The 19516-nt window shown below is 42.7% G+C and overlaps 2 protein-coding genes across 2 annotated transcripts; both read left to right on the top strand.

The window, feature by feature from the left end:
- The first annotated feature begins 447 nt into the window (after nt 1–447).
- Nucleotides 448–4262, top strand: LOC145443598 (uncharacterized). Its single transcript, XM_080321540.1, has one exon. The coding sequence runs from the start codon at nt 586–588 to the stop codon at nt 4120–4122; it is 3537 nt and encodes a 1178-aa protein (XP_080177666.1). The 5' UTR covers nt 448–585; the 3' UTR covers nt 4123–4262.
- Nucleotides 4263–12077: 7815 nt separating this feature from the next.
- LOC145443600 (histone deacetylase 8-like) lies at nt 12078–13471 on the top strand. Its single transcript, XM_080321542.1, has one exon. The coding sequence runs from the start codon at nt 12214–12216 to the stop codon at nt 13327–13329; it is 1116 nt and encodes a 371-aa protein (XP_080177668.1). The 5' UTR covers nt 12078–12213; the 3' UTR covers nt 13330–13471.
- The last annotated feature ends 6045 nt before the right edge of the window (nt 13472–19516 follow it).

Here is a 19516-nt window from a genome sequence, read left to right as displayed (position 1 = left end):
TTCAAGTGGACAGAGGGTTGTAGATATCATGCGATTTCGAACGAGTTGCTGTACGCCTACCATATATTCTCGGTTGTCTATATTGACGTTCGAATTAATCCAGGCTTCACAGTATTCTAATCTGCGATTTTGTTGATTTTCGAACGCATTTGAGTTGTTTTGATCTGGTAGCTTTCGATTTTAGAAACTTTTCTACGAGGTCATGTGGATTATGGCGATGATTAGGTGATTTCGTACCGAAAAATAATACATTCCGTTTGCTTTCCTTTTGATTTTTTTTTGCGATGAGGCGCTTTGCAGTTCAAACACATGAGCGATATGGTACTATTTATAGGCTATGCAATCGTATTACCATACCTTTCGATGAAAGTAGGCTAAATTCGAGATTTTATGCTAGGCTACATGAAAGTCTGCACCTCAAGATCATTTGTTATTTTTAACGATTTGTTCATTTAATGCCCTTTTGTAGTATTTGATATGTTATACTGATCCCTGGTTATTATGTTGAATAATAGCAATTATTTCAGGCGCTTGTAATCTAAGCATTCTGTAGTATCCAAGGTTTCTGTCGTTTTATTCCGGAAAATGTCTACCGGGGTAGTGATTCGACTGGAAAACTTGCCGAATTCCGCTGGAACTTCAGATATAAGACAATTTTTCAACGGCTTATCGATCCCAGATGGAGGTGTTCATATCATCGGCGGCGAAGACGGCACGGCATTCATTTTATTCTCCACAGACGAGGATGCGAGACAGGCTATGCAGCGCGACTCTCAGAAGATATCGGGTGATAAAGTCAAGTTGTTACTGAGTAGCCACACAGAAATGCGTAACATGATAGAGGAGAGTCAGAGAAAGTACGAAGAACTCCGTGGTCTACGCCCTCCAGAACCTCCTATCAACAATTTTACGATTCGGTCATCCGCTGCTGGCACTAATGTACCGAAAGGTCAAGTTCTAGAAGTCGAGGGTAATGATCTGTATGTTGAATTAAAAGGTATGCCTGAAAACGTGAGTGAAGAAGAGTTGGTCGAGTTTTTTCATGGGCTACCAATTTCGGCAATACGGCTTCCTTTGGATGAAAACGGGGCACAGATTGGCCAGGGATTTGTCAGATTCAGATCCCAGTCCAGTAAGGTAATGGCTTTGAAAAAGGACAGAGACTTTTTAGGCCCACGTTTTGTGCGTGTGTTACCTGCTCTCGAGAGACAGTGGGTAGCTACTGCTAACTCTCAGATGTGTTGTACTTGGCGACCTGCGCCTGAATATCCAAGTCGTAAACGCGGAAAAAGTAACACGCCTTCGAACGAGGGCACTCCGAAAAGGTCCCGTGCGTTTTCACCTTTGCGATTCGACAACTGTGTGGAATTACGAGGTTTGCCTCCATCTGTGACAACAAAAACAGTGCAAGAACTATTCTATCATTTGGAATTCTCTGAAAATGGTCTTTACATTGAATCTGATGGTAAAGCTTGTCGTGGTCGTGCATTCGCTGAATTTACATCAGTTGATCATTACAAGGAAGCTTTACTTAAAGATGGGGAAGTACTAGAAGGCAAACAGATACGTGTAATCACTATTTCTCGACAAGGAATGTCCGATTGCATCAAGCACAACAAAAAGTACTTGAAAATGAAACGCGAGGAAGAGCACAAGAGAGAAAAGGAGGAATTGGAGAGGAAAGAACGCGAAAAACAACACAAAGAAGCTCAAGAGCGTCAACTGAAAGAGATCGAACAGAAACGCAGTGATGAAGAACAGCGCAAGCGTCGCGAGCATCATTTGAAAAAGAAGGAAATGGAAGAATGGCTGGCTAGACAGCACGAAAAAGAAGAAGCGGAAAGAAAAAGGCAAGAGAGAGACCGACGTTTGGAAGAAGAACGTAGAATGCGTGCCGCCGAAGATGAGAGAATGCGCAGAGAAGAAGAGCGACGCAGGCGAGATGATGAAATCAGACGTCAAGAAGAAGCACGTCGTCACGAGTATGAAATGAAGCGACAAAGAGAGATTGACGAAATGGAATTGAGAATGAAAGAAGAAGAGAAGCGCCGTATCAAAGAAGAACTTCTCAAAGAAGAGTTAGCTAGCATGACTAACGGCAGCAATAAAGAAACTGTGGAAATGGAATTGGAAAGTCCTCCGCGAGTGGATGATTTGTCCGAGCATTATCCTCCTCCTCCTAGCGACGCTTTGCTTCCCAAAAACCCAGCCCCTCCTAGATACTCTGTAGCAAGCACTAAAGAAGAAGGCGAGTATACATCATACAGTCCAACTCTCGGACAAAGGCCAAGAGCTGACGAGTCCATGCACCCACCTCCCCCTACCTCATACCCTTACGAGCGTAGACATTCACCCCCTCCACTGCCACATATACCACGTGACAGACCGCCTCCTATACCCCCACACGCTATCCCAGGTATTCCGCCACCTGCGATAGTAACCCCCGGTCCTCCCCGAATACCAGCCTCAATTCCACCTCCTCCATTGCCTCCCGCAATTCCCGTCATGAGAATGCCGAACACGGATATGGGTATCGATCCTTTTCGGCCGCCTGTGATCGCGCCACCTGCGAAACCGCCGGTTTCTATGGTCCGCATGGCGCCTCCTATCGGTCCTATTACGGTGCCACCTCCGGTGATCGTGCCGCCGCCTACGTCAAGCCATCAGTCTGAATCTGGCGGTCCTGCGAAGTCGGTGTATTGCCGACTGGCCAATGCTCCATACCAAGTGACTGAAAATCAAGTACGAGAATTTTTTAAGCCTGCCGGAGTGTCTCCGATTGCTGTGGAGTTTCTTGGAAAAGATGGTAAACGGTCCGGTCACATTTTCGTCAAGTTTTCTAACGAAAACGATGCAGAAAAAGCGACTACACTTGATCAAAAATCACTGGGCGGTAGAGACACGTTGGTGCGGCTAACGTACGTGTCGTATATGCAGCAGGCTCTACGTAGATTTGACACTCGTGATTTTGAGGACTTGTTCAAACACGACCCGAAAAAAGACAATTTAGATTTGGCGCGAGACATATTCAGAGAGAGGCTTACCTGCGTGAGAATCGCAAACCTTCCACCCACCACGATAACGCAAGATATCCTACGGGCCTTCTCTGGAGTGGGCATTCTGCCTAATGGTGTGCACATTCTAAAATCTGCAGATGGAAAGTGTAACGGCAGTGCGTTTTTAGAAGTAATAACTCCTGAAGATTGCCTTCGGGCTGCAGACTTGCATGCAGTTGCTTCCATCAACGGTTCATTAATCCGAGTAATGCCATTGAAACTACAAGACATGGACAGGGAAATACATCAACATCACGATTCTGTTTTTGGCAGAAATCCAATGCCAGGGTTACCTCCTGTCATGCCCAACCATTCCATCCGACCTCACATGCCAGTTCCGCCCCCTATCCCACCCCCACATGGTGCACCTCGTCACCCCCCTCCTATTAGAATGGATGATATGAGAATCCCGCACATGCCCCCGATGCCACCCAGGAATCGGTCACCCCCACCCCATCATATGAACCACCGTCCAAATTCGCCCAGTAGAGGTCCCCCGAGACCAAGGTCACCGCCGCGTGGCCCACCCGGACGCCCCATTAGTCCCCCCTTAGGGCCCCGCTCCCGTGATATGTTTATTCACGAAGAAATGGCCCATCGTGCTCAACTACAAGATATTGAGCGTAGAATTGAGCAGGAGAGAATGAAGATGCACGATATGGGTCCTTATGGAGATCGTGGCCCGCGTTTCGATCGTCCTGGGGAGGGTCCGTATTTCCCACCCGGTTTACCACCTAGATTACCCCCTCCCCATTTTATGGGAGATGGATTATGGCGTGGGCGCCACCCCCACCCTGCGGATATGCCACGATTCCGTCTCCCGCATTCCTCGGCAGCAGTCAAAATGTCCAACCTGTCTTTCCATGTTACTCAGGAAGACATTTTGGAGTTTTTCATGAAGTACGTCCCGATACCCGACTCTGTTAGGCTAATGTACAACCAGTCTGGCAGGCTAACGGGGGAAGGCTTCGTAGCTTTTCCAGACAGGGAAACTGCTAATCGAGCTATCCGAGAGTTGGATAAGAAAACTCTTCTGCAGAGACCGATTAAACTTTATATGACCTGAGACCATGATCATTCAGTCCGTGAAAATTTGGTTACACGAATATTCATTGGGCAATATTTTAAGTACCTTACAACAAATTTCAAGTTGTAGCGAAGGCCCGTGAAAGCTCAGACTGTTCGGCCCCGTTTTGTTGCAAAATTTACCCTTCTTGCCTAATCAGCCATTCTAATCATGCTTATCCCTAGTGGCATCTTATTTTTGAGCATCAGACATCCGAGCATATGCAAGGTTGCATATGCATTGAGCATCGAGTTATCCAGTCTAACCTTTAGTTCTGCATCCCATCCCGGTTTTGTTAATGAACCGTCGCTGTTGTCATTTATGAAGAGCTGCGCGTTGCATATTTTTTTGGTTGATATGTTGATAGAACGTGTTTGGTCAACGCTGCAGAATTTAGGACCCGATCTAGACCAGTATTGCGCTGGTGCAGCCGAGACTGACTGAGATTTTGAACCCATAACTATTTTGGTCTTTTCAAAATTGGAATTGATTACACAGTGTACTTGTCTGTGATAGCATTTGAATTGTGACGTTCTTGTGGTTTTAATTTTATGATTTATTCATTGGCTAATTGATGATTTTTTTTTGAAAAGTTTGCATAATCGAACCTTCATCTTCCATTAGTTGGTAGGCCTATACTACCTGTCCAGTCCGATTTTATGCGACCCTGTGAGGAGTAGGCCTATAGTCTTATATTGTAGCAGCGGAACCAAATTGGCTCAATTCGCTCGTCAGGTTCACAGTAATGAATTCTACGCCGGTCCTGAATTTTTGGAATATATTTTAATCATGAAATAGCCTGTTAAGTGAATTCTTTTGTCGGAAAAGGCAACTATTTCCAAAGAATTGAGCCAATTTTAGTTTTCTGTTACAATATTTTATTGATGTATGCGAATGTGACCAACAGCAAAGTACAACACAGAAATAGCAAAGTTAAGTTGTCCAGGTTTAAGTGGAGACAATTTACTGATTGATTAAAACAGTCTGGAAAATGCTTTGATATGCGCCTATGCCAATTGTTGTGAATATTACCTAACATTGCATTACACCTTGTGACCCTTGGTTTTGGAACGCTGGATGCTGGAGATCAGAATGATCTATTCTGTGTTCGGTCTCTGAGTGGCTAGTTCAGGGATGATGAAAATTTTCAGTATACTGAAGATCTGCGTTAGTTTATCTGTCTTACCAAAGTGTAACATTGAATTAGGCCTATATGATATTTTATGTTCAAATGAAGCCATGATGTTTCTTTCCTATGCAACGCAATGAACTCGGCTCCGATACTGTCAGATGCATAGTATCACGGATCAGTTGTTGTTTGCATCAACTTGAAGATTCATTACGAAATGCACAACCAGCCTCTAAATAACTGCATATTTGATGTTTTCAGTAGCACGTTGTTAAATGTCGACTAGTAGTGTGGCCTAGCACAGATGGAACAAAGAATTCGAAGTACTTATTGATAAATACAAAAGTGTTGTATTGCAAGATTGTATTTACAGCAGATTACATTACCATTCAGTGAGGTTATAATTCACAGTTAATTAACCATTTTTTAGACACCTACGATAGGTTATCTGCATGATAGAATATTCTCTTTGATGCATCTGTTAGTATCTTGATATTTAATCGGTTTCGCCAAGTGTCATGAATCCCCGTTTCAATACAGTGCAGAAGCTTCAGCATCTCTTCTTTTACAAGTTCGTTGGTCATACTGAATTAGGTTTATGACTGTCGTTTTCTAATCTGTTTAAACCTTCATTTCATGAAATATGTATAGATAACAAAATGAGTGATATGCAAGTGCGTAGTTTTCACTCATTTCCCTGGAAAAAAACTGAAGTTGACTGCCATGCCATCATTTTTTATGAAACCAATGATTGCGAGCATCATAGCAAATATTCGTGGTGGTAAAAGCTGATGAGACTAGTCAATTCTGCACGACTTGTTGTGTATCCAGTAACTAGAATATCGTCAACAAATGCATCCCTAGTAATGAACGATACAGGTGACTGGAGATGTTATAATTCATCTTGCATATTCATTAGTAAAGATTACCGAAATACTCGGAATTTGTCTAACATCAGCTTAGCTTTTAGTTATTATTATTTCGTTTGATCGTACCATTTTTGCAACATAGGTTTCGAAGAAATTGTGTGCTATCTGGGAAACTCCTATGATCTTTCATGCTTTTGTCGTATGGTGGTATTTTATAAACTTGTACATAATTCAGAATCCTGTGACTGTTACACTGATTTAGTACCAATAATTTACTGGATCAAGGATGTCAGGATTGATGTCATATAGCTAACAAGACGAATATCTCGTCTAGTAGCCTATTCATGTAGTAGAGACAGCTTTAGAAAATGTGAGAGCACATTGTTATTGCTAGGGTATTATGTTTCTAGTTGAAAAATTTGTCGGATGCGTTTTGAATTCAGTGATGTTGAATGATCGTAGCTTTAGGTAGAGGTTCTTGCTTTTCTAAACAACACCATTGGTCAGGATTGTGTACGCTCCTTGATATATTACATGTCAAAACGGTACGATCACTTTCACACAACGAGATCAATTGATTGAGACCAGTTTTCCCCACTATCTGATTATATGATAGTTGATTAGGTAGTCTAAAAGAATATTTATTTGAGTCTGGTGCAGAATTGAGATTGTAGTCCTAAGATTCAAAATTACTATTCACCCTACTGAGGCACTGCCTTGCCAATATGAAACCAAAACATCAATGGAAATGCTTCGTAGTGCATATCGTGGCACAATTGTGAAATGCTGCCAATTTCCAGTAGAGAATAATATTAATTATGTACTATTCCTGGATGGTTCTATTTTTATATTAATGTTGCAGCTTTAGCTAGAATAATGATTTCTGTGCAAAGCTATGTAGGTTATCTTATGCTTATCTGAATGGCGACGGCAACATGTTCGCATGGTAGATTGTTGTGGTTGTTGTTTCCAGTCATAATATTACACATGGATGTTCTCATGGTTTGTGTAATCTACAATACATTTTGCATTAAAATAATGATGCACCTATGACCTACGTACACATGGATTCTTCATGTGGAAGCCCGCTTGGCTGAAATACACAACAGTGACAACACTATTAGTTGCGACTTGCGACCAACCATGAAGATACAATTTTGGGTTCACATCCAATAACCACAAATTATAATTACCTCTACGCTCTTCAGAAATCCTTATAGAATATTTGTCTGATGTTTTCCGTTACTCTAGGTTTCAAGTTACTGACAAGACACTTAAATTAGTACTGACAATTCACTGAAATTATTCACAATTACTACTTGTTTTCATAGATTTGATGTATCATAAGTCATTGACCGACTGCAGAATTTATCCGATACATTCAGTTATAAATGAAATATATTATAATATTGGTTCATTTATACAGTGCAACAATAGATGCTCTTCCATGTCATTAGTTGTGTCACAAAATCTTTAGCCTCACCTAGTTATCAATTTAATTTCATGATTATGATCACACACCATGCAATTAGATTACCAAAAAAGCATACACCACTCTCGGGATGCCGATCTCTTCATGTAATGGCAACATGCTGGGTATTTATCCCATGATGTAGAACTTCACTTAGTCCAAACATACCCCACAACCCACAACATTGATCAGATAGGACATGCCATAATCCGTTACAAGTATAACTTGCTTGTATGCTGAGGACTGCGACGGGACGACGACATCACAAGATGGTGGTTGTGTGCTGAACACTGAACAGGCAGACCTCCGCGTATTCTATTGATGTGGTTAGAGTTGAGTGAGCTTATATAGTTCGTCTGAAGTATTCTAGTTGAGAGTGAGTAGACTGCCCGTGCCCGTCTATATCGTAGTCTCTATTGAAGACTGCGAAGGGCCAGTAACGAGGATCGAATTACATTGAATCGTTTCGCCTCTAAGCTGTTCACGAGTTTCACTAATTGAAAACATATTTTATATTGACGTCAAGTCGGGTCTAAGTCTTGAGTGTCGACAATGAATCGTAATGAGATGTTTTAGCCTTGAAGGTATGCTGCCGTTAATACATTGGTCGGTCAGCGAGATTCAGATTGTAGTTGGTCGCGGATTCTGTCATTTTCTGCAGTTACTAGATGTAGTACCGCCGTCGTTGACGAATAAACGGATAAAACATCATTTAACATTATTCTAGGATACATATTATCCATGTTTAAATGGATGTTTGCGCAGCCACAGTTTGGTAAGTTATTGTAAGTGCAATGCTGTCCGAGTAAAGGGCGGTAAAATCTCGCGCCGATTTCGCAGCGAGGTAGCTGTAGCGTAGGCTAGCCCCAAATCGAAATGATTGCTGGTCTTCGAGATTAAGCTGAGCTGTGCAGCATCACTCAACCTCCGCCCTGGGAGCAACAACACGTAGACCATGTCAACGTATCACACCATCTTCCCAGAACTTTTACAACTACATTGCTTTAGCTGTGCAGCGTAAGCTGAAGTAATTTAATTTGATCTGAAGATTTTCCATATTGAATCGCGACGACTGCATTTGTTATCGTTGATTTCTTTCGACAGCACAGACACGGTTACCGGCCTTTTATCAGTAGAATGCTGTTAGCGCCATTCGCGCGTGTATACTTGTCGCTGTCACGTGCTTGGAGGCCCGTGGCTATTTTAAACGCTTATTCTGAATATGATTTTAATACCATACTCCTCTAGCAGGCAAAGTCTAAACTCTCATGATCGTTTTGCGGGAGCGTCCGAAGCTTGAAGGAAGAGAAATGCGGCTGAGTGTTTCGCGAACCTATTCCCCCCAAACCCGAAGTTCGCCGCTAGGGAGTAGAAGGGTTTTGGTCCTAGATTAATGTATCATTATTGCATGAATGTGACTATCGGGGTAATGCTTTCGAGTCCCAGTGGAGCATGATGACCATTGACCGTATTATCAGTGTGACTATACCGCCGATTTCCGTTCCATAGAGCATCTCTAACCTTGTGCACAGGTGCAGTGAATACTATTTCTACTGTGAAGAATGAGAAAATATGTTGTAGTTAACATTTTGTTGGAAGTCATCCTCGATGTCATATTATCACGGACGATGTAACCCAATTGCTCATGATTCGGAATTTAGTGTTATTTTTATTTTAAAAGCAGTTATTTAAGGGTAGGTATATCACTGATCCATATTCAGCTTAGCTTTACATGCCATGGATGGATCCTTGAGTTGTCTGACGTATCGACACACAGCGACAGCTCATTGGCAAATTATCTGTTTATAGCAGGGGTGGGCAACCTGCGGAGAAGGGAATTTGTGCGGCCGTCGATACAAAATTCAATTGGTATGTGTTGGCGGCCGTCGACATTCAAATTGACTTCCGAATTTTCGAGATATTTTAATTAATCTCGACATTATCTTCGCGCTGCGCACGATTCAATGTAACTCCATTTTTGGATTTTAATATAGTAACACGCTTTGCAATCTGAGTCCCACAGTAGACGCGAACAACAGGAAATGATACTCCCCACATACAAATACATACTTGGAATCGTATGCTCCTCACGAAAGAAATTTGTTTGTGGTAGGCTACGTTTGGGCGATTCCAATGTCTTTGCCCTATACCGACAATCCTGATGGGAGGTCAGGAAACAGCATGCGTTAAAGTGACCAATAACAATTGGCCCACCCGAAGATGCATCATCATTTATAACCTGCCCTTAATTATCGAAATCACCCCCTCCAACACTACTGCTGTATCTGATAACATGGGCTGAGAAAGGATAAATATTTCATCACTACCATTAATGACGAAATTGATTCTTGAAACTGAGCAAATTTTCGCGCTTGGTGCGACCATAACGGCTCTCAGTAACTATTCATAAGATGAGCACTCGCGATTTCGGTGCGTATAGTAAGCCGATATGAAAAAGTAAGATTAGTACGGAGTTCACCGGAAATGCACGAGAGCAGTTTACCATGGGTATTTGGCGTCCAGTTACTTCCTTACAGGCATGTCCTGGAATGCGGCCGTAGGCTACATAAGTATTAGAACTGCGGACGTGAATAGCAAGAAGGTTGCCAACCTCTGGTTTACAGCAATAATATAGACGTTGGTGCCAGATTATATTGCTCGGTGAAAGAAGAGGAATGCAATAAAATGTTGTTTTGCACACACTATCCAGCTCGTGTTGTGCTTTGGCACATATGCTTGATATTGGCGATTATGAATCCGATATAAGTACACACATTACACATCATCGTAGTAACGGCGATCGCATTAGACGTACAGGGATAGATGTTGACTTGAACGAAGGCGCCATCGTCGCGTGTAGCGTGGACGTCTGTTTGCAACGTCATCGCGATGAAATCATCCGAAGAGAGAATAGTGTTTAGCGCGTCGGTATAGATAGGCTTACAACGGTATAATCGATAAACCAATACTAGTGCTGGTGGTGTGTGCTTCATGGATTGCATATAAATTCCGAATGTAGTATTTCTCTTCGATGTGACTTGGAAATCTGATAGGGAAGGGTGTGTCACCAAGAGCAGTATCAACTAGTGAGAATTTAGGATATCGTATAATGTAGTCCAATTAGATTGGACTGTTATTTTTCAAACAAACCGTATCAAATTCAATGTCGGTCAATCGATCAGCAGTTACAAATTTCACTCTTACAATTCACTCCGCGCGAAGCTACACTATGACCATTCAAACTCAACACCAGAGCTGCGGCAGTCTGGCATACAATGCTATCCTTGAATGCACCCAGAATGAATCCATGTGTCGTGAATTAACCGCCCATAAAATTATGGGATTTGAGCCACCTTTCGAAGCATGTCGCTGAATCTTTGTACCTGGCGTCAATAACGGCACTATCTCGTTTGACACGTGCCTGTGCTATTGCCGGCGGGAAATTTCGAAATGAGTGCTATTTATTTTGCTGGTTGTTTTGATATCCAGTGCTAGACTGTGTCTCGTTGGGTAGACTCGATGAGGTTATTCATCGGTCGCCACTTACTGCTATTGGGTTCGTTTAGATTTGACTCCACGACTTGCCAAAACTCTGACATGACTCCCGTGCTGAAAGAGACCATTTGTCATCGTCACCAGAGTCGCTCATCTTTTATGGAACCCTACACCCGTTAGTCACGCGACTCCAATCCCGACAATTATACCCGTGTTGCCGAAAGCCGCATCGCAAATTAGACCCTATCGAATCCGTCCTGCATGTATCATATATAATGATATCTATCTTACATATTCTGGGATAGTCGACCGCAGATATACTGCGGTGTAGTGAATCCAAATCACATTGCAATGTCTTAAATAAGGGCTGCGTCAGTAATTCTTTCCCTAGCTGCATTCATGCCCGCAAAAACGAAAGCATGAAAGCGCTCACATCCGAATTGTTTATGGTTAGTGAAATGGTGGTCTAGTTACGCAGAAATATCTGTAGAATATTGAATATAGACTTGTTTTATATCAGGCGTGCTTGGATCGACATCAGCTTCTTAATTAAGTCAACTATTTTTGTTCGTTTGATGTTCATGGTGTTTCGACTACTTTGGTCATGGTTATTTTACACCAGCCCGATTTTACTTCGATTCCATATTTACAGACTTGTAGCACGTCCCACTTCTAGGCTTTTATAAGACACCGCTTACGCGGATCACGTGCCGGTCTATTTGCATATGTAGATTAGTATGCATAAACGTATTCGTATGCCCCGGTTGGGTCTATATCAGGACTAGAGCCAATATGTCAGGGTGAACGGTGTTCGGTCACTACCGAGAAAACCATTGCCGAGAATGCAATTTATGCAATGCAGGCATGTTATGCATATGAACAGGTCGTGTGTATGTGCATCACGGCGTTTCACATTCGGTGTCGATTTTCAGGTATAAATTTCTCGACAACGTGAGTCCCAGTAAATTAGATTCTTGGCATTGACCATTCTCGGCGGTGTCCATTCTTGGTAATGGTTTTATCGGTATTGGTATAGAACCCTAAAAGTTTTGTTATATTTTACGAAGCAATACCGGTTCATCAAATATTCTATACATTCTATTTTCAGATCTTATCATATAGCGGTAATGCAAAAACCTAGTTCTGTCGTGTACGTATGGCACCATGAGTACACCAAAGAATCCGACTCGTTCATACCAACAGAAAGCCGAAACGAAATGGTTCATTCCTTGATCGAATCCTACGGATTACTTGACAAGATGAATGTCGTCAGCCCGCGGCAGGCAACGATGGACGATCTAAAAGCCTTCCACTCACCCGATTACCTGGAACGTTTGAATTCTTCGCCAAATGATCCTCTCGCATCAGAGGACGATGATGAATATGGTTTAGGATACGACTGCCCGAAAAAGGACGGAATTATGACTTACTGTCTGCGCGTTGCCGGCGGCACCACCACCGCCGCAAAGCTACTAGGGTCCGGAATATGCGATGTAGCTATTCACTGGCTAGGCGGTTGGCATCACGCCAAGCGCAGTAACGCGTCGGGGTATTGTTATGTAAACGATTGCGTGCTAGGTATAATCGTACTTCGTGAAAAATTCGAGCGCGTTCTATACATCGATCTTGACTTACATCACGGCGATGGTGTCGAAGAAGCCTTCGCAGGTACAGGTAAAGTCGCGACTTTATCGCTCCACAAGTACGAGCCTGGCTTTTTTCCAGGTACCGGGTCTTTAGTAGACAATGGTTTCGGAAAAGGACAGAATTATTCGATAAACGTACCGCTATTAGACGGCATCAAAGACTCAAACTACATCAACACTTTCGACAAAATATTCCCGACTTTGGTCGAAAATTTCGAACCTGATGCTATATTATGCCAATGCGGAGCAGACGGGATGAACGAGGATCCGATGCGTTCTTTTAATCTAACGCAACGATCTTTAGTACACTGTGTGAAGCAAATCTTAAAAGTAAAACTGCCGACATTATTAACCGGCGGCGGCGGCTACAATTCTGCAAACACTGCCAGATGCTGGGCTTCTGTCACTGCCGCCGTAGCCAGTGAATGTCTTTCGGAGGATGTACCCGAACACGTTTTTTTCACCCGTTACGGACCTCACTTCGAACTGTCTATCCCGGAGGGTATGAGAAAGGACCTCAATTCCGAGGAATATTTGGAAGAAGTGGTGGAAAACGTTTTGAAAACTGTTAAAAAGATGAAATCAAAAGGATTGTAATCGAAAATTGCGCAGGAGTCGTCAATTGGGGCGTATTAGCAGTGTAAGGCTCGCCGAAAATCTAAAACCTGCCTCCAAAAACACTGTATTTTGATTATTTTGCCCGGTATTCAGTCATATGTTCGAATTTGCAGGTATTGTTTTGTTGCTTACAACATGTTATCATCTGACATTACATTTACATTTTGTTGACTTGCCACTAAGAAACCACTGTATCCTGACAATTAGGCCGAATATTCAGTCGTTACGTTCACATTTGCATGTATATTGCATATCTTTGATTACATTACATTTGCTAACAATCACAATCACAACCATTTCTTTTAATAACCTGCCAACCTGCCTTTCAGAAACCACTGTATATCGACAATTAGGCCGAATATTCAGTCGTATGCTCGCATTTCCAGGTATATTTTTGTTCCTAGCACTCCGATTCTAGTTGATAATACATTTTTTACTGCTTTTTGCAAACTTTCGTTGTCTGATATGCCTGTATTTATGAAGTTCGCCACTGACAAGGGGATTATTATCGATCATTGACGATCTAAAATCGCATCGATCCACTGCGCAAAGTAAGAGTTGGATCTTCTTTGGCTTACGGAGGGACTTAGGAAATTGCAGTTCAATGACGGTAGATGATGTTAACGCAGCATGTTGGAGGTTTTCTACTTCAAGGATATACTGATTATTCTGAAATAATCAATTGAAGCACGCTTTACGGCAGGTACAGGCAACCCTTTTTGTTCTGCGGAATTGGTTTAAAAAATTAATTTTTCGCGTGCCTGTCTTCAGAAAGACAAATGTGCAACATTGAAAATTTATTGCACTCCGGTCACTAAAGGATGTCCATTTTCCAGTAAGGCAGTAAAACACATTTTAGAGACATCAACTTGATTCTTCATATTTTATCAGTGATCTTGACCACTTTTCGAATCTTCACTTAAATTGCATATGTATACGAACTTTTCAAGGACCAGAGGTAGCCGACCACTGCTTTACGGGACTGAAGAAAACAGACTAAAGATTAGATATGTCATCTGAAATCATCTCTCGTTCCTCGTTAATTCTGGAGCGCATTTTCGCGTCGCTGGACGTGAAAAGTCTTCACAAAATCAGACGCGTATGCAGATTGTGGAAGGCGACGGCAGATGATGAAATACGGAGAAGGCGTTCGACTCACGAAGTCAATGTCCTCACGATGAGTTTCCCTATCCACGAAGGGGAATGCACTTCGCAGCTTTTTGACAAAGAACTTCTTTCGTGGAGTAGCACTTGGAAAAGCCCACCTTCGCTTTTGTTGATTTCACGTTCTAACAGAGGCGATTTCGATATGGTGAACAAGCGGTTACCTTATGATTGCACATGCATAGTTGTCGACGGCGATCCGGTATGTGTGGACGGAATTCACATTGAAACGGAGGATCACTGCCAAGACGATTTCGATTCCTTCAACCTTGTCGCTTTTCACAGTTTAAACACAGCCTTCGCTCTCGGTCCATCCTCCCATCACAGCGATTTGGATTCTTTTTTCGGGGATCTTCGTGATATATTGGATAGTGTGCTTACAAAATTCGTTTATATATTCATACATTATCAGCAGATCGAAGAATTTCTGAAGAATGCTGGAACGGCTTTGGAAGTAGCTGCGAAGAGAGGTGTGACTGTTCTGTGGGTTTCCACGGAAAGCTACCCGCAAATTTTCGATTCGTGCGGGCGCAGGGACTGCTGGTTTGCTCTAATATACTTTAAAAGTGAAAACATCCAGACTGCGTCCTTAGTTATAGATGCGTATCACGGTGAGGAAATTAAGATGATGGTGGATGATTGTGTGAAACTAGATTCTGTACGAAAGCGTTTCACGCAAAATTGCCGCAACCACGAAATGACTGACGGGTTTTGTAGCTGCTGCCAGAACCAAACCTTGGGTTTTCTTCTCTCATACGTACACCATGTCCATAATCAATGTGAACAGTACGACGACGACCCCCGGCCTCAGTGTTTCAACCAAGAGCAGGACGCCTTTCGCTTCGTCATCCCTAACGTTCCTCTGATTGGCTTGTTGACTGGTCACTCTGCGGGTGGCACTGACACCAATGTTCCCTCGGAAGGATCTGTAACTAATAGACCTGACTGCTTTCCGTATCCTATTGGTGAAAACGTGGTTACCGTGTTTGCAATGATGGTACTTCAATGAACGACTCACCACTATTGCGTCGGTGTTTCAGCTTCGTTATCCCTAAACTTGTCATGATGCCGAGGCTACTTTGCGACGGTCACTGACACCAATGTTGGCTCGGGAGGATCGTTGGGTCATAAACCTGATTTTTCCTATGTCCTAGTGTCCAAAAAACGTGTGTCGTGTATGTATTGCAATACTGGTCCTTGAATGCAGGATTGTAATCACTCGATTTGTCATATTCTTTAAAACAGATAAATATCGGCGCGGAGAGAGAGAGAGATATATGATATTCTTTTTCGCCTGCACCATCGAGATGCTTTGACGACGGTGTTGCGATACGGCCGTGAGGTCATCTAGTCTGCGCCCCCGTTTATTCTCCTCCATGCTATCCGTGATTGCTGAGCGCCTAGCAGGATAACTGCGGATACCAATTTTCGAGTCTTTGGTATAACCCGGCCGGGGATCGAACCCACGACCTACCGATCGAGAAGCCGGACGCATAACCACTATCTCGCTCGGAAACGGTGTTTCGTCTGTTTGATAAAACATGTTAAGCAAGAGTGAGAATAATTAGCATGTTATGAATGCAAGGCCTCCTATATCAGCCAATAGCAATGTTCCATCTGATTTTTCACGAGTCTGCGCAAATCTCAACAACCCACTGCGCGGTCCCTGGAACAAGAGTGCGTAGCAGGGTTGCCACGCCTGGACTCCCGATTTACCCGCATTTTTCCGGAAATATGTGTGGTGCTGACTAAAAAAAATCATCGCTTTGACTCGACTCCGGATTTACCCGAATTTTGCGAAACTCCGACGTTCGCTGCGACGGACTCGAGTTTTATTTAACGCATTTTAATACATTTTCTATATAAAAAGAGCTGGTGTCGCTTCGTATGATTACGAACTGCTGATTACGAATTAGAGGTGTAGCCTACATTTGTACATCTGAAATGGTCGTTAATTTGGTCTGATGATCATCAGCGCCTTCTGCGAAAGATATAGTTATAATTTTTTCTAACCACAGGCGGATTTTTTTTGTGCGCGGCACACTTTTTTCTGTGTGCGCGCAGACTTAGGCAGCAGTGCACACGCGCGCAACTTCGAGGGAAAATCGCCCAAGAGTCTCAAAATAGTGAGTTGACCCTGAGTTGAACTCGATAGTGAACAGTGATACTACGACTTGGACTCGCGACTTGAGTCTCAACACATGACTCGGACTATCGATCATTTGCTGACTTATGGACTCGGTCTTGACAAAGTGGTGAATTGAAAATGATTCGACTTGACTCGAATCAAAACTATAAACGCAAGATTTACTTATTGTGACTCGGAGCCATGTGACTTAGTTACGACCCTGCTTGAATGAGACGAATCGTAAACAAGTGAAATAGCCGTTTTTGTATTACCTTAGTGCTGCAACTCTCCTCAGGGTAGGACGGTCAAAATTTAGTTTTCGGTTTAGTCTTTTTTAGTACATGGATGAGCTGGGCGACGGTTCCAGTTTCAATGAGCTGATAATAATGTTCGAGATCTCGAAAAACCGAAACATTCAATAGTTTTTTTTCTCCCCGATATATACTTGAATACTAAAAATGGATTCCCTGGCATGTCAATGACGAATCCTTTTCTATTAATCACCGCAGCTAAATCGAACATGTTTAAAACAAAGCCTTAATTCAGAACACGTTTTTAATTGTTATTTTTTAAACAATGTCGTCACGAATATTCAATTGTGACGTCATAGTCGATTGAAATCGCCAATTGAAAATACAGGTTAAATAGCTCCTTTGACGAAATATCTGTACTATTAATGATGAGCTGACTATTTTGAGGGGTCCAACCATCCCATATCGATATACGTCGGCTATATCGGTTTGAAATTGTCCGTAGGGGAGACCGGGGCTATTTGTTACGATTTTGTCCGTTTCCGGTCTCACAACTTTTCAACTCGGCTTGTGCAAATAATATTTTTTAAACTGTCTACACCAGGGGCGGGCAACATACGACCCGCGAAGGGATTTTGTCCAGCCCGCGGACAGTTTTCCGTCTTATATGATAATGTGGCTCGCGGCTACAGTCTGCCGAGATCCCCCGCTACTTGCTTACTACGTCAAATTTTAGTGTCTGTATGTTGTTATACACATGTATGCGCAATTGCGCAGCGTGCGAGAGTGGAGTAAGTTCGTCGAAGCGGGAAGACTTGCATTATCGGCATTTACGATTTTCTAAACCCTAATATCGTTTGTGGTAATCATGGTGTTTGTCGACTACAATGGTCATTTACACCAGGCCGATATTTCTTTTTTTTTTTGATTCCGTAACCGCCGACTTGTAGCACGACACACTTCTAGGCTTTTGTAAGACACCGCTCATGTCAGGGGTCGCCAACTCAAAACGGGTCGCGGGCCACTTTTCAAATGGCATGAATTCAATATCGAGATAAAATATAGGCCACACAGTTAACCCCGACGCTATCTCGTCACCTACTCAGCCCTAATGAATTGATATCTTGGTAAATTTGGGGTACCGGGCTTATCGAACGCCTTGCAATCTTAATTAGTGATTGCACCGAGTGTTCATTGATCAGAGACTATAGCAGACATGGCGGCGCCCGTATGACAATGTTGTGCTCAATCCACATAGTCTTCGTCATTATCGACGAGAAATGGCTTTGAAGGGACGTAGCTGTCGTTAAAATACATTCATTAAATACGATTTACACCTTGTATGTGTGGATAAATGATCGAAAAATGTATCGATTCAGCAATCCGGCCCGCCAAGTACTTAATTTTCCTATATCCGTCCCGCCGACTGGAGAAGTTGCCCGCCCCTGATCTACACTTATCATCCACTCACTTTTACAAAGTAGAATGGAACTTCTAGCTATTATACGTCTGGAAATATTCATTTTAAACAGGTGAGGTGGGGGCAAGTTGCCCCCGAGATAGAGGTAAGTTGTGACAGGAATATGAAAAGCATCATTCAGTCCTTGCAAAAATCACACACATAGGGTATAGAGCCATCAGTGCATGCTTCATGCGCCCACTTTTGACATCCAGTGCATTTGACCCATACTTCCTCAGACCTAGAGTTGTCATATGTGTCATGGCACAGTAGGCAATGATTGTCACTAGCATCTGTGTTTGTTTCGTCAGTGAAAGCTACGTTTCTTTTTGTTTCTTTTTTTGTTATTTTCTTTTTGTCAATCTTAGGATTTTTTGCTTCCTTCGCCAAGTGCCCCTCTTGGAGACGATGTCGTTCAGGAGGGCTTGTTAAGATGGAGGAACAGCGCCTCTTTCTCCCACCATTTTTTTTGCCTTGGTGCGGCTTCGTTGAAAGGCCGAATCATCTCTGGGGCTGTCTTGATACCAGTGGGAAAACTAGGCACTATATCCTCCATTGATCTTGGTTCACCAGCTGCATTACTTGATGTTGCTCTGTAGCTTGTAGCTCTGCTCAGGCTCGTTGCTTCAGGTGTACGAATAGATAGGCTGGAATGTCTTTGTAAAAAGGAGGTAAACCAATCTGCTCCAGCTTTTTTGTTCGTCAACCAATTCTGTGGGACTTTTACACTGTTGATTGATGCATATTCATATGCCAACTTCCTTATATCATCAGGTGTTAAACCATAGTACATCTCGGATGCTCTTTTGATGTACTTAACCAGAAGCTGCTCTTGGTCGCTACGAAAAACAGCTCTTGGTGTTGCATAGCCAATAGTTGGTTGTCCTCCAGGTCGTATTTTGGTACAAAATCTTTGCAATGTCATAAAATTGATCTGCAATTATATAAAGTCATTGCAAGTCAAGTTGACTGCAAAAGAATCAACAAAATAACCACAAGAAACTTACATCAAATTCAGTGGCGACAGTGCGCAGAGATCGTTTTTCATCAATCAACTTTTCTATCAATCGAAAGCTGACTTTGCACTGATTACGAAAATATAAATTTTATTCCGCTAGTGTCCCTGGAACTCCCACAATCAGCCTCGACATTTTCATTGTTATG

The sequence above is a fragment of the Botryllus schlosseri genome, chromosome 7 (genome assembly GCF_051294905.1).
Source record: "Botryllus schlosseri isolate E-star chromosome 7, Bs_hap1, whole genome shotgun sequence".
NCBI classification, from domain to species: domain Eukaryota; kingdom Metazoa; phylum Chordata; class Ascidiacea; order Stolidobranchia; family Styelidae; genus Botryllus; species Botryllus schlosseri.
This window is presented reverse-complemented; position numbering and strand designations above follow the sequence as displayed.

Coding starts and splice junctions, on each gene's coding strand:
- LOC145443598 (XM_080321540.1), top strand. CDS start 586: ATGTCTACCGGGGTAGTGATTCGACTGGAAAACTTGCCGAATTCCGCT.
- LOC145443600 (XM_080321542.1), top strand. CDS start 12,214: ATGCAAAAACCTAGTTCTGTCGTGTACGTATGGCACCATGAGTACACC.